At 45.9% G+C, this 15777-nt stretch overlaps 1 protein-coding gene across 1 annotated transcript in view; it reads right to left on the reverse strand.

Annotated features, from left to right (window-relative positions):
* Positions 1-12851, reverse strand: part of GFM1 (G elongation factor mitochondrial 1) — a 45298-nt gene extending 32447 nt beyond the window's left edge. Inside the window, exons 1-8 of the mRNA XM_049867172.1 lie at positions 12687-12851; positions 10056-10208; positions 9108-9240; positions 8537-8741; positions 8083-8199; positions 7168-7318; positions 3155-3312; positions 2506-2590 (exon numbers count right to left, since the gene is read on the reverse strand). Coding sequence (XP_049723129.1) covers positions 2506-2590; positions 3155-3312; positions 7168-7318; positions 8083-8199; positions 8537-8741; positions 9108-9240; positions 10056-10208; positions 12687-12773 — 1089 coding nt within the window. The 5' untranslated portion in view covers positions 12774-12851. The remainder of the gene's footprint in view (positions 1-2505; positions 2591-3154; positions 3313-7167; positions 7319-8082; positions 8200-8536; positions 8742-9107; positions 9241-10055; positions 10209-12686) is intronic.
* Positions 12852-15777: the final 2926 nt, after the last annotated feature.

Here is a 15777-nt window from a genome sequence, read left to right on the forward strand (position 1 = left end):
AGCATAATACTGGATTAAAACCCAAAGTATAAAATAAATATCCATGAGTCCTCACTGATATAAATAACCTATAAAAAGAGAGAAAATCAAAATGATTTGATTAAAAAAAAAAAACCAACTCACTGCTGTCAACTGCGACACATAGTGACTCTGTAGGAGAGAGTACAACTTCCCCAAAGGGTTTCTAAGGTTATAAGTCTTGATGGAAGCAAACTGCCACATCCTTCTCCTGCTGAGCTGCCCGTGGGTTTGAACAGCCAGCCCTTCGGTTAGCAGCCGAGCATCTAACCACTGTACCACCAGGGCGCCTATAAATCTGATATGGGTTTAGTACCCAGAATATATAAAGAACTTGTACAACTCACAAAAAGACAAACTACCCAACCGAAAAAACGAGCAAAGGACCTGAATAGATATTTCTTCAAAGAAGATACACAATGGCCAATGACCACCTGAAAAAATGCTAAACATCATTAGTCATTAGGGAAATGCAAATCAAAACCACAGTGAGATACCACTTCACACCCAAAACAAAAGAAAAAATAACAAGTGTTGGTGGGAATGTGGAGAATTTGGAACCCTCGTTGTTGATGGGAATGTAAAACGGTACAACCGCTGTGGAAAAGTTTAGCAGTTGTTTAAAAAGTTAAACCTAGAATTACCTATGACGTAGCAATTCCACTCGGTGGTATATACCCAGAAGAACTGAAAGCAGATACTTCTACACCAATGTTCACTGCAGCACTATTCTCAACAGCCAAAAGCTGGAAACAACCCAAGCGCTCCTCAACACGAGTGGATAAATAAAATGTGGTACACACTTACAATGGACAATTATTCATCCATAAAGAAAAATGAAGTTCTGGTAGATGCTTACAACACAGATGAACGCTGAAAACATGATGCTGAGTGGAATTAGTCAGACATAAAAGGACAAGTATTGTATGAGTCCACTTACATGAAATACCTACAACAGAAATGCACAGAGACCAAAGTAGGTGAGTGTTTGCCAGGGGCTGCGGGAAGGTGAAATGTGGCATTACCGCTCTGTGGGCACTGAGCTTCTGTCTGGGGCAAAGGAACAGACAGCCACCGCTCTGTGGGCACCGAGCTTCTGTCTGGGGCAACGGAACAGACAGCCACCGCTCTGTGGGCACCGAGCTTCTGTCTGGGGCAACGGAACAGACAGCCACCGCTCTGTGGGCACCGAGCTTCTGTCTGGGGCAACGGAACAGACAGCCACCGCTCTGTGGGCACCGAGCTTCTGCCTGGGGCAACGGAACAGACAGCCACCGCTCTGTGGGCACCGAGCTTCTGCCTGGGGCAACGGGACAGACAGCCACCGCTCTGTGGGCACCGAGCTTCTGCCTGGGGCAACGGGACAGACAGCCACCGCTCTGTGGGCACCGAGCTTCTGCCTGGGGCAACGGAACAGACAGCCACCGCTCTGTGGGCACCGAGCTTCTGTCTGGGGCAACGGAACAGACAGCCACCGCTCTGTGGGCACCGAGCTTCTGCCTGGGGCAACGGAACAGACAGCCACCGCTCTGTGGGCACCGAAACAGACAGCCACCGCTCTGTGGGCACCGAGCTTCTGCCTGGGGCAACGGAACAGACAGCCACCGCTCTGTGGGCACCGAGCTTCTGTCTGGGGCAATGGAACAGACACCTACCGCTCTGTGGGCACCGAGCTTCTGTCTGGGGCAATGGAACAGACAGCTACCGCTCTGTGGGCACCGAGCTTCTGTCTGGGGCAATGGAACAGACAGCGGTGACGGCTGCACGTTATGAATGTAACTGATGTCACTGAATTGTACACTTAAAACTGGTTAAAATGGCAAATGGATGCTACACATATTTTAACACAATAAAAAAATGTATTAAGGTCATTTCAACATAATTTTAAAAGTCAGAATAACATTCCACTGTAGGAACGTACCTCAGCTTATTTAACCCAACTAATTCAGGGGTATTGACAGCTGTGTGTGAGATTTCACGTTTATAAGCCCAGACAAGACAAGCAAACTGAAGCCAACCTTAGAGCATTGGCTTGAGACACATTTCTAGAAGTGGCCCTGATGTGGCTGTAACAGTGATAACCTGAAAACAACTTAAGTGTCCGACACCTAGGAAAGTGTTAGTAAATCATGACACATCTACTTGATGGACTATTATGATATCAGTGAAAACAGTTAGGCCATTTACAAAAACATGGACCATATCCGCTGTGATGCTGAGTGAAAAGAACACGACAAAACTACACAGGCAGTATGATTTAAGGAAATATTTATACTTCAAAACCGCAAAGAGAAGAGGCTGGAAGGACGTGCAGCTGATAATGGGGAACCGTACCCTGAGGGTTTTGACGCAGGAACTCTATCTGTCCTTTCCACTCTTCCTATTCTCCAAATCTTTCATCAGGGGCACGGAATCATTTGTAACAGGAGTAAATTCTAAAATAAAGCTTCCAGTTACAGACGTTACATGTACTAAAAGGCAACCTACCTCCAGTTTAAAAGCCAGGCCTACAAACGGGTGGGAGTTGTCTCTTTTGGAGTTCATCAAGATTTTGGTTTTCTCTTTTGAGTCACTTAAAATAAATGAAATATAAACTTATGAGATACAGTATCTGATATTTCTTTTACATCAATTTATTTCATCAAAGAGTAACATCTGAGAAAATGTGCTAAACATTTTTGACTCCATGCAAGTAAAGTTTCCTGAAAGAGATGGGTAAGAAGTTGTTCTCGGCGATTTGCTACTAGATACTGACAGGCTCAGTGAGGGACAACCAGAGAACTGGTCTGGTAGAGAAGGAGAAAATGGTCAGTGAGAGCTAAAAAGGTCTGCATATTAAAGCTTTTTTTTTTTAAATACTACTAAAAATAGCTGGTTCCAAATGAAAAAATTTTCTAATGATAGAATCCTGGAGAGATAATAAAACAAATCATACTCTAAACCCACAAATATAGTACATGATCTGGTAACTAGTATAATAAATATCTTCTATCTGCCAAAATTGTTACCTAAATAAAAAGTGATTGATTTTTGTAAACCAATTTTGTAAATTAGAAAAACAAACCCAACACAACCAGAAGAATCGTTCCTAAATTCCTCTGTAACACGTAAGTGTTGAAGCATCTCGAGGACTCACTCGTCCTGATTGAGAACAGCGTAATTCTGGACTTCCGACGGATTTGGGAGGTATTCTAAAACCGCATCCAGAAGAGGCTGAACTCCCTTGTTCCTCAAGGCACTTCCCACAAGGACAGGAGTAAAAGATCGGGTTAGAGTAGCTCTCCGGATGGCAAGCTACAAAACAAAACAAAAAAATTAATAACTTAATCTTAAAAATTACATTTTGTGCTTCAATCAATCGCCAACTCAAACCAAACCCCAAACCCCCCGCTGCGGAGCGGATTCTGACTCACAGCGACCCTACAGGACAGAGTACAACTGCCTCACAGGGTTTCCAAGCAGCAGCAGGTGGATTTGAACTGCCAACCTTTTGGTAAGCAGCCAATCACTTTGCCACTGCGCCACCATCAATAAGTAACATAACTGATATTCTCTGGAACGCTGCTCCACCAAGACAACAATCAGGTGTCCTGTGACTTAGGACCAAGACACACACACACGAACAGACACACGCAGACTTCGTCCTCAGGGCTAAGAGGCGACTTGGCACAAGTGCTTTCCTTCAACACTCTTGGAAGGTCACTACTAATCAATTTACAAAAAAAAATACATATACACAGAAAGCAGTAAAGTACAGAAGAGTGTAAACAGTATGCTGATGAATGTGTCAAATAGGGCAAAAATTAATACGTACACAAAAACATCTCTGGAAAGATATACAAGAAGCTATTAACAGGTAAACTGTCTCAGGGAGGGGGCAGAGAGCTGGGCACATGGGAGACAGGGTGGGAAATTTCCGACTGTGCAGCTCCGTATGCTTCTTAAATGTCTAATCAATATGAAAGTATTATTTATTGAAAGACATTTAATTACCATTTTTCCTTTTTTTAAAATAACATAAATACAGAGAACCCAGCAGTACAAACTGCTCACAAATTAAGGCCACGATAGTAACAATAATGATCTCTGGGTTCTTCCTCCACCCACACTGCAGGCACCACACATGGGTCCCAGCTGGACTTCCTCACCTCCCAGTGTAAACACCGTACATGGGTCCCAGCTGGACTTCCTCACCTCCCAGTGTAAACACCGTACACGGGTCCCAGCTGGACTTCCTCACCTCCCAGTGTAAACACCGTACACGGGTCCCAGCTGGACTTCCTCACCTCCTAGTGTAAACACCGTACGAGGGTCCCAGCTGGACTTCCTCACCTCCCAGTGTAAACACAGTACGAGGGTCCTAGCTGGACTTCCTTACCTCCCAGTGTAAACACCGTACACGGGTCCCAGCTGGACTTCCTCACCTTCCAGTGTAAACACCGTACACGGGTCCCAGCTGGACTTCCTCACCTCCCAGTGTAAACACCGTACACGGGTCCCAGCTGGACTTCCTCACCTCCCAGTGTAAACACCGTACGAGGGTCCCAGCTGGACTTCCTGACCTCCTAGTGTAAACACCATACACGGGTCCCAGCTGGACTTCCCCTCCTAGTGTAAGCACAGTACATGGGTCCCAGCTGGACTTCCTCACCTCCCAGTGTAAACACCGTACAGGTCCCAGCTGGACTTCCTCACCTCCCAGTGTAAACACCGTACGCAGGTCCCAGCTGGACTTCCTCACCTCCCAGTGTAAACACCGTACGCAGGTCCCAGCTGGACTTCCTCACCTCCCTGTGTAAACACCATACACAGCTCCCAGCTGGACTTCCCCTCCTAGTGTAAGCACAGTACATGGTCCCAGCTGGACTTCCTCACCTCCCTGTGTAAACACCATACACGGCTCCCAGCTGGACTTCCCCTCCTAGTGTAAGCACAGTACATGGGTCCCAGCTGGACTTCCTCACCTCCTAGTGTAAGCATGACTGATGGATTCCAGATGCACTTCCTCACAAGGCCCCAGTGGCTGGCAGGCTCAGAGGATTAAAGGTGGACCTTTAGCTCTGGCAGCTAGAAGAGGCTGCCAGCGATGCTGTGGTTACAATCTGCCCTATGAGAATACAGCGCCTGCATACAAGTATCTTCCAGCCCTTGTGAAGAAATATAAAACTACTGACACCCAGAAAAGCTTAAAGCAAAATCTAGAATCACCAATGCTAAACAGTACCACACCGAAAGGCAGGATAGTAACTGGCATGATAAAAGAAGGTATAAAAACGAACACACGCATGGGAAGAGAGCAATTACTACTGAAATTATCTTAAAAACTTGCTTCTGCTGTTCCTGGGAACCAGAAATGGCTCAGTCCCTAAGCACTCAGGCCACCCTGGGCCACCTGGTCTCACCTCTGACTTTTCATCTCTCCCTAATACGCAACTAGGGACATAAAGGAATCTCACCCACTTACACTACATGCGTAGAACAGCCGACCATATGTGGGTGGTAAATAAATACAAAGGAGGAATCAGAATTATCCTCTCAATCAGCCTAACCAAAGCTTTACTTTTCTCCCAAATGGACCCCTAGTTGCGGCCTTTCCACTGTTCCCAACAGTAACATACCCAACCACACAGTACAGAAACTAAACAACACCCATGTGCCCTGTGGGTAACCTCAGCACGGCAGGTCTGAGACTGCTGTCCTCAGAAAGGCCTGCCAGCAGGCCCCGCCCTCAGCTGGTATCTGGGAACTTGGATTTTGGGAGACTTCCCAGCACTGCCAGAACGGACAGGGGTGGTTCAGTGTGCCTAGACTGCTTGTACCAACAACGTGGTTTATGCTGAACACTCACGTTATCCTGGGAGTCTGGAGTGTCGGTAAATGCCAGGCAAGTGTCTACACGACCAGCCCCCAATAAAAAACCTGGGCACTGAGTCTCTAACAAGCTTTCCTGGTAGACAACATCTCACGTGTGTCATCACTCTCGCTGCTGGGGACCTGGGTGTCCTGTGTGACCCCACCAGAAGAGGGCTCTCGGAGGCTTGCACCTGGTTTCCTCTGGACTTCACCCTACGCACCTTTCTTTCCTTTTGATGACAGGGCTTCTTATGCTTTCAACTCATGAATCACAGCCAAGACAGTGACCACACGCTGGGTCCTGTGAGTCCCTTGCCGAATCACCAAACCTGGGGTGGCCGTGGAGACTCTTGACACACACCACTTAGTGGATAAAGAACCTAGCTATCCATCTATGCCCAGGATACAACACCTGATTTTACTTGAGGTCAGCCCTGCCTTCCTGTACGGTGTCCTCACTCAACACGGAGCTGAGGTAAGGCCATTGTGACTGCAAAAGGACTGGAGATACAAGATGTGGTCCCAGCTCAAAGACAGTCAAAAGCTGGTTACTTGGCCTCCTCAGTCTCAACGTGGTATTTTCCCTGTGCGTCTGGTTTGTTATAAACCTCACAGGTGCACCTCCTCACCTACGATAACTGCTTATTGAACCTCTGCCAAGTGTACCGACTGTCTTGGCAAAACAAGTATGTCTTAGGAAGGAACCTTCTTTTTTTGTTTAAAAGAGCTGAAGACGGAACCAAAAGAGCTTTCCAAATATTAGCACAGTGTTAAGTACCAACACTTAGTCTGCAAACGTGAGCGGCCCAGTCTCTCAAACCGCCTTACTGCTCTGACACTTGTGTTTCTCTACCTTTTTAATAAGGCCACACCCAAGAAGCTTACTGTGAGTCTTTCTCCTGGAACAAACTATGACTGTTTTTCCAATTTAAAATATTACATAACTCTCTACTTAAAAAAGAAACCGTGGTGGCATAGTGGTTAAGGTGCTACGGCTGCTAACCAAAAGGTAGGCAGTTCAAATCCACCAGGTGCTCCCTGGAAACCCCATGGAGCAGTTCTACTTCGTCCTACAGGGTCACTGGGAGCTGGAATCAACTGGACAGCAATGGGTTTTTTTTCTACTTATAAAAAAAGTAACATGCCACGTCAAGTATTTTTCGAGGAAACCAATTACGTTAAAATGAATTTACTCAGGTTTCATTAATAAAGTCCATGTATAAGAGCATCATGGCCCCTCTTCCCCTTAAAAACCTCACTTGCTGGTTAATTAAGACTGATTTTGAGAGCACTTGCCTTTATATCAGAAGCTGAGGGAACTTTTTCCTCCAGGAACAGCTCTCCAAGCTGCTCGTCTGAGTTGGCGACACATTCAATCAGCTCCTGCCGGTGGTCGGCTACCGCCGACCTCAGGTCTGCTGGAATTTCACCATACCGGACAATCTGACTAAGAAAAGACAGGTTTTATTTTGGTTTTTCAGGGATATCCAATTAAACCTATAAAGCATTGATCAAAAACATGGATTAAGGGCTGTAACTATTTTAAAGAAAGAGCTCTGATATATTTGCATTAAAATTGCGTCTCCCCCAAAATATGTGTCATGTTGGTCATGCCATGATTCCCAGTATTCTTTGGTTGCCCTCCATGTTGTGATTGTAAGTTTATGTCGAGAGGATTAGGGTGGGATTGTAACACCACCCTTACTCAGGTCACTTCCCTGGTCCAACGTAAAGACAGTTTCCCTGGGATGTGGCCTGCACCACCTTTTATCTCTCAGGAGATAAACGGAAAAGGAAGCAAGCAGAGTTAGGGACCTCATACTACCAAGAAAGCAGCACCAGGAGCAGAGTGCGTCCTTTGGACGCAGGGTCCCTGAGGCTGAGAAGCTTCTCGACCAGGGGAAGGCTGAGGACAAGTACCTTCCTCCAGAGCTGAGAGGGAGAGAAAGCCTTCCCCTGGAGGCGACACCCTGAATTTGGACTTGTAACCTACTAGACTGTGAGGAAACAAATTTCTCCTTCTGGTATTTCTGTTATGGCAGCACTAGATAACTAAAACAGCATTTAAGAAAATATCACCTTGGAGATATCATGTCTTCCAGCTATGTTTTAAAAACATGCTTACTAAAAAACTCATACTGTCCTTCACTCTAATGTTTCGTAAAATGAAAGATTTTAATAATTTTTTTTTTTTTTTTTTTTAACACTTACCCAAAGTCTCCATCAAAATAGATGGCTCGTTCCTCGATAAGATCTATAATACCTCTAAAGTCATTCTCCAAACCAATGGGTATCTGCACAAACGCTGCGTTATAATTTAGCTTGGACCTGAAGAAATAAAAGTACACATTTGCCCCTTTTTTTCCTCCAAAAGCCCTCTGAAATGACAAAAGAAATATAAAAATAAATCACTGGCAGATGCTAAAGAACTGGAAGGGTGTCACTGGCAGGTAAGAACAGAAGATACAGAGTAGAGTTAATAAATTTTCATCAGTAGAACTACCGGGCTCTGTGTTCCACTTACTAGGATAAGTCATTCATGTAACTAAATTTTAAATAGGAGAAACTCAAGGATAAAGCTTAGTGACCACAGATTCATCACCCTCCTGGATGTAAACCTGCGTACATAACATCTACCCCATCTATTCTTTCTGAGGCTCACTACCTCATTTGCTGCAGAGCCCGGGCTGGGCTGGAGCCCATCCGGTCTAGTTTGTTAATGAAAGTTAGAAATGGAACATTGTAGCGCCTCATCTGACGATTAACAGTCATGGTCTGGCACTGCACCCCTCCAACGGCACAGACAACAAGGATCGCTCCATCCAACACTCTCAGGGACCTTTCAACTTCGATCGTGAAGTCCACGTGACCTAAATGAGACAAAGAAGAGCAGCCTGAGGTTTTAACACACGCACTGTGAGACATTTCCTACCTCTGTGTATTACCTAAGGTTTCTAACTCAAGTGTGGGCTCCAGAGCCCATGGATACTGTCCGTGCCCCACCAGGACCAGAGCCCCAAAGACCACTTTCAGGAGATTCCAGGCCACGGGCATCTCTGGAATCAGCTGGAATACGTAGAGTAGGAACTTCCTTACTCAAAATTTATTTGCACTATTTTTAAGGGAACCACGTAAGGAACAGAGCTCGAGGTCCCAAGTCGGTCTAGTCTTCTCAATACGAACTGACAGTCACGTGTGCCAAAACGAGCCGCGGCAAGGTCAGTACCCAGACTCACCAGGGGTGTCTATGATGTTGATGTTCACGTCTTTCCACATGGTGTAGGTGGCTGCTGACTGGATGGTGATTCCTCTCTGTCTCTCCAGTTCCATGGAATCCATGACCGCACCAACCCCGTCCTTCCCTTTCACCTGAACACACACACACAGCACTTTACTCAGCGTTTCCTGCCCTTGCATTCCAAGAAGGGAAGGAATCTACTGAAATGGAACCTGAACATAGATATTTGACTGACCCAGTTTTCAGGTACGCCTAACTGTTAAAGCCCCTGTTTTATCTACCAGCCCCATTTTCAACGCTGCTCTCAGCAACTGCCCTGCTCTGAGGACCATCTCTGTCCCTCTGCTCCTGCCCACCAGCCCAGGTCAATCCAGCAGCGCATTTTCAGAGAGAAGGTCTTTGCCAGCCACACTACATGTGGATTCTGAGACCTGGACGGGGAGAATTCTGCTTGTAAAGCATATGAGTTAACAAGATGGCCTTCAACTGAAGGGATATTTTAAACTGGAGAGCTGACATTACCGTTGATGTCTTCAGGAGAGCTGCAGGATTTTTTAAAATAATTTTTTCCGACATATGTATTTTTTATCTATGATGCTCACGCTATGTATCATTTTAAACCTTCTATTTAAAATAATGAGCATTTTCTCACATTAAAAATTATTGTTACATACTATTTTAATGGCTGCCTAAGAGTACATCACATTGACTTAACATTCTTAAAAGACAACCTGCTCAGGACACCCACAGTGATGGTCTCTAGCTGTATCCCTCAGAGCAACATTTCAAGCCACCCTGAGTGATCGCCTTCGTACACGTGACTTTGGTTCAAGATCCACTGTTGCTCTTTCTTTTTAATCTTCCAAGTTTTGGGAAGTTTATTAAATCATAACTACAAACGATTAAAACCAAGCTCCAGGTAATCTGGAATCAACCACGTGTCTACCTCGTGCATCTGTGCAATCCTGCCAGTGTAGTACAGCACTCGTTCCGTCAGTGTCGTTTTCCCAGAGTCGATGTGAGCTGAGATTCCAATGTTTCGTATCTTTTCATTAGGAACTACCCCTGATGAACACCAGCGGCAGGCCTTCCAGTTAATCTGAAAAGATAAAAGAACTCAATTCAACACTCTTTTTATATAAACGAGCAATTAGAACAGGCTTGGCAGACGTCTTTTCTCCAAGGGATCTTAATGGCCACACAAGATCACGGAAGTAGCCCGACAGGGAAGAAGGCCTTTGGCAGGAGCTCCTCTCAGCAAAGGAGGCTATAAGAGAGGACAGAAGGGATGTATTTCCTGTGTCTGCTTTATACTGGGTCCTGGAATTAAAATGATCCAGACATAACACCGTTCTTTAAGAGCAATTTATACTTCTTTTTTTAATGAATAAATGGGTTCTTTTCTAAAAAAATTTTACCGTGCTTTTAAGTAAAAGTTCACAAATCAAGTCAGTCTCTCATACAAAAATTTATGTACACTTTGCCATATACTCCTAATTGCTCTCCCCCCAATAAGACGGCACACTCCTTCCCTCCACTCTCTTTTCATGCCTATCCCACCAGCTTCTGACTCCCTCTGCCTTCTTATCTCCCCCCCAGACAGGAGATGCCAACAAAGTCTCACGTGTCCACCTCATCCAAGAAGCTCGCAATTTATACGTTTGCAGAGAGATCTGCACCCATTAGCCCTGAAAGATGTGTTTCTCAATATAAAGGGAAATATTGAAATACCTCTGTGGATTCCTACTGTGGACCTTAAAGGCTGTTAATCCTAAAGGGAAATACTAAAAGAGACCTTGTTTATTTCCTAGATGCAAAATCAAAATCTCACAAATAAGCATTTATCATCAGAGAATTACTCTGAGAGGACTTCCAGATCTCCCAAAACAGAATTTTTTTTAAAAATTAGAGAATCTGAATTGGAAAGATCTTAGTTAAAAGACTACAAAGAAATATTACCTACTACATATTTACTGGAAACCTTGGTGGCGTACTGGTTAAGTGGTACGGCTGCTAACCAAATGGTGAGTAGTTTGAATCCACTAGGCACTCCTTGGAAACCCTATGGGGCAATTCTACTCTGTCCTGTAGAATCGCTATGAGTCAGAATTGACTTGACGGCAATAGGTTTAAATATTTACCAGAAGCAAGACATTACATCAGTTGAACCTGAGGTCTGTCTTGTACCTGATGGCCTATCACATCCATCCTAATGGATGATGGCACTGAAGTCATTATTACGTACAAAGTGTGCAAGTCTGTGGAGGGCACCAAGGTAAACTGGACAAACGTGGGCTTTGTGCTTATGGAGCTGAAAACCTAGCAATATGGTACCTGTGACCTATGGCAAACTCTTTAACAAAACCCGAAAATGGAAATGAGCCATCTGATTAGGTCTTGTTCAAAGAAAAATGCTTAATTTTAATACTCTCAGCTCCTGGGGTGCTTACTTTCTAAATATTGGTTTGTTTCCCTGCCTCTTACGGGCCCACCAAACCTTAATTCTCTATGAGATGAGAAATGCTTCAGTGAGTAAAACTCTTGATGACACCAGGTGACAAGAAGGTGCCCCACAGTGCAGTGGCGTAAAAGGGGACAGATAACTCTGCCATAGATGCCAGCTTTGAAAAAACATAGCAAGGCCAATAAAATCACAAAGACAGTTCCCAACTGCTACTTTAGTGGGAAATACAGGTTTTCACTTAAATTTTGCTTTTTCCACCTCTTCCTTACTGTAGGTCAGAACCAGCAAGGAAGCTGGCGAAAAGATTTAAATGCTCTATGTAGCGGTGCCAACAGCTCCCAGGCAGTCCCCCAAAACAAGTTTCCAACTCTTCTAAACAAAAACAATAAAGTTTATTAAATTATTCACTTTTATTTTACCCTGGGGAGAAAAATCCTGTACCTTAGGGACTCAAGACATAGTATAAGCCTGTCCCCGAAAGATCTTCATATCCAAAATGCACCAGAACCACTTCTGGGAAGAATAAAGGCTGAAGAGCTTGAAAAGGGCGGGTAAAATGTCAACGGAGTCGGGGGGATAAACGCTCAGTTGGTCCAACCCCGGGGACCCCGAAGAGCAAAACAAACGAGCTCTGCACGAGAGGAAGAGCTATGTAACCGTACCCCACCCCGCGCCTCTCCAAAAAAGAAACAGTATTCCCAGTCTTCAATCCTCTACACGCCTGGTAACTGGCTACAGAAAAGGAGCGGGAGGTCGGAGCGCCAAATCAAAGGACACAACGCCAGGGGCGGCTGAGAGGGGCCGTCCGCCCGGGGAGCACGCTGAAATGAGAAGAGCACTGGACAGTGAGTCCCAAGTCCTGGGTTCGAGCCCCGCGTACGGCGCACTTCCAGCCGTGTGACCTTCACGCCAGGCACTCCTCTTTACGGTCCATCTTCCCGGACCGCGAGCTGGGGGCCCGCCCGCCCGCCTCCCAGGGCGCTCAGGGTGCTCACGAGGCGAGGAACCGGGACCCGCCGCAGGCGGAGCTGTCCGTCGGGCTCCGGGGATGGAGCGGGGGTCACCGCCTGCCCTGCCCCGGGCACAGGGGCCTCGCCTCGCCCGTACGGGTACCTGCTTCCCCTGCCGGCCCAAGGCGGCGGGGACCCACGGGAGCCGCCCGCGCCCCACAGCCGCCGCCGCGGCGCCCAGCAGCCTCATGACGAGCGCACAACAGGCGTGCAGGGCCCTCGCGTCCGCGTCTCCTCAGCCACCGGCACCGCAGCCGGAAGCGCTCAGAGTCACGCTGGCGGCCACTTCCGGGGCGAAGGCCGAGGGGGCGGGGAAACGAAGGGAAGGGGCGGGGATTTCGCCGGAAGGGGCGGGGCTTGATGCAAAGAGCGGTGGCCTGGGCGCCCTCTGTCGGCGTGGAAGAAAAAGTGCATTGCTTTGCCGGGCTCCTCCGTTTTTTCTTCATCTTCCTCTTTTTCCATATTTCTACTATTATTATTATTAAAGATGCAGCCTGTAAACATGGTTGTTTTGCCTACATTGAAATGTGGAGAAATGTTTATAACGGAATTTAAGTAAAAAAAAGAATGCCAGATTTTATTTTTGTTACTATTACAAGTATGAAAAAATAATTATAGGATACGGTCTGAAAGAGAACACAGAAAAACAAAGGCGAATGAGCTGTCAACTGCGAGCGCTTTCTCTCATCTCAGGGAGGCCTCTGTATTGTTCAGTGTGAATGTTTCATGCTCAGCCCTTGGTATTGATTCCACCTGGGTGGTTTAGAGGCGCCTCAAATTCAACGTGGCCAAAAACCGAGCTTCTGATCTTCCCCCCAAAATGCCCCCCCATGAATGAAAACTCCATCCCTCAAGGTGCCCAGGCCACGAATGTCATTCACGTCGACGCCTCGCTCTGACAGGCCTCATCTGCCTGTGTTAGCACATCCCAGCCGCGCTGTCGTCAACAATACACCCAGAACCTACCTTTCTCCCACCTGCACCGCCGTCGTCTCACCTGAGTTTCCGCCATGGCCTGCTAAGGGATGTCTGTGCTTCCGCCCCTCTGCTGCCGTCCCCCTCGACAGAGTAACTGGGGTGTCCCTGTCAAGTCAGATGGCGCCATTTCTCTGAAGAAAACTCTCCAGTTCTCTCTACATTTGTGCAGGTTTGAAATTATTCATTTTTTAGAAAATGTGAAAGGGCTTCCCCTCCCACTCACAGAGTCCACAAAGCCCTGCGTGAGTGGCTCCCCAGCGTGTTCCCACTTCCCTCGCCCTTGCTCTTTCCACCTGGCCACGCTACCTCCTGGCGCTCCTCACGTGGCAAGCCTTTGGCCTTCCCCAGACATCTGGGTATCTCGCGGCTCTTCCCCTCACCTGTTCAAATAGCGTCTGCCATCCAGGCGTTCCTTGACAAACCAAAAAAAAACCAAACCCTCTGCCATCCAGTCCATGGGGCTCATAGCGACCCATATAGGACAGAGTAGAACTGCCCTATAGGATTTCCAGGGTTGTAAATGTTTGCAAGAATGCCACGTCTTTATCCCTCAGAGGGGTTGGTGGATTCAAACTGCCTACCTTTTGGTTAGCAGCTGAGTGCTTTAACTGCTGTGACACCAGGGCGCCTTGTTCCTTGGCCAACCCTTCTAAATGACATGGCCCTCCCTTTCTATCTCCTCAGCTGCTTTGTTTTCCTTGATAGCACTTCTTAGATGTATCTTGTGGAGTGGTGGAGTTGGCCCCGACTCATGGTGACCCATCCCATGCACAATGGGATCTGACTGTTGTGATCCACGGGGTTTTCATTGGCTGAGTTTCAGGAGTGGACGGCCGGGTCTTCCTTCCTAGAAGTAGAGGGCCGGGTCTTCCTTCCTGGGAGTGGACGGCCGGGTCTTCCGTCCTGGGGGTGGACGGCCGGGTCTTCCGTCCTGGGGGTGGACGGCCGGGTCTTTGTTCCTAGCCTGTCTTAGTCTGGAAGCTCCGCTGAAACCTGTTCAGCATCATAGCAACATGCAGGTCTCCACTGAGGATGGCTGGTGGCCACAATTGAGGTGCATTGTCCCAAAATCCAAAGGGGTCTCTGACATGGAAGGCAAGAGCTTTACCACTGAACCACTGCCCCTTTAGATGTATTTAGCACCGGACATTTTACGTATCTGTCTGTCTGACTGCCTGGCTCTCCCAGCTACAACGTAAGCTCCATAGGACAGCAGCTTTGGCTTTGCTCATTGCTGTATTCCCTTGCACTTACTAGGTGCTCAAGATATATTTGTTGAATGAATGAATGACATAAAATAAGTGAAAATCAGAGGAAAATACAAGATACAGGAAAAATTGGGCTCACTGATGAATTTCTAATTTATTCTTTTTGTATAACATTCATGTAATAATTTGTAAGCTACTGTATGAATAAATGCATTAATTATTGGATATACACTTAAATTCCCATTTATAGACTTCTTAAAATTAATCTTTATTTACCATTGTATGTATTTGTTTAGAATTCATAAATTAAATATGTAATTGTGTAAATAGATAATAAAATGAAAGGTTTTTACTTTAATATTAAGACATAATTAATCCTACCTGCATATTAAATAGAGTGTTTATTAAATGGAAATTACCATTTCATAAACTAGTAATTTTCTTAAGCAAAACATCATATCCATTATCTTGAATGTATTTATATATTCACATTTTTCTGTAATTATTGTACTGAATCATTTCTGTTAATCACCACTTTTAACCACAATAATCAACTTTTGTTTTCTCCGGACAGAAAGAAAACTAGAGGAGAAATCCAAGAACTGTCCAGCTAACTTTTTATGAATACACATTTTAGATTACCTTTGTACGTTTTAAGGTGGAAAGATAAAATATATATAACATTATTCAAAGCATTTGCACATTCTGTTAATTCATATTTATTCTATAATGTTTTTATATCACAATAAGGGTAAATTGAAACCATCTTAGTGACTAAAGCTCCTCATTATTTTTTACTTAGAAATTGTCCAAGTGTCCAAGGACTAACGACATTTTCTGACTTGAATACTTAACTGAGGATCTGGGTGTGATGTTTTTGCGAACACGCTGAGCTGTGGCGGTTGTGACGGTAACTTTGTGCGCCAGCTTGGCTAGGCTGTGTTGTTAGGTGCTGTCGAGTCGGTTCTGACTCCTAGCAAGCCCGTGCGACCAAGCAGAACTGCCCCA

The sequence above is a fragment of the Elephas maximus genome, chromosome 23 (assembly GCF_024166365.1).
Source record: "Elephas maximus indicus isolate mEleMax1 chromosome 23, mEleMax1 primary haplotype, whole genome shotgun sequence".
Taxonomy (NCBI): Eukaryota; Metazoa; Chordata; class Mammalia; order Proboscidea; family Elephantidae; genus Elephas; species Elephas maximus.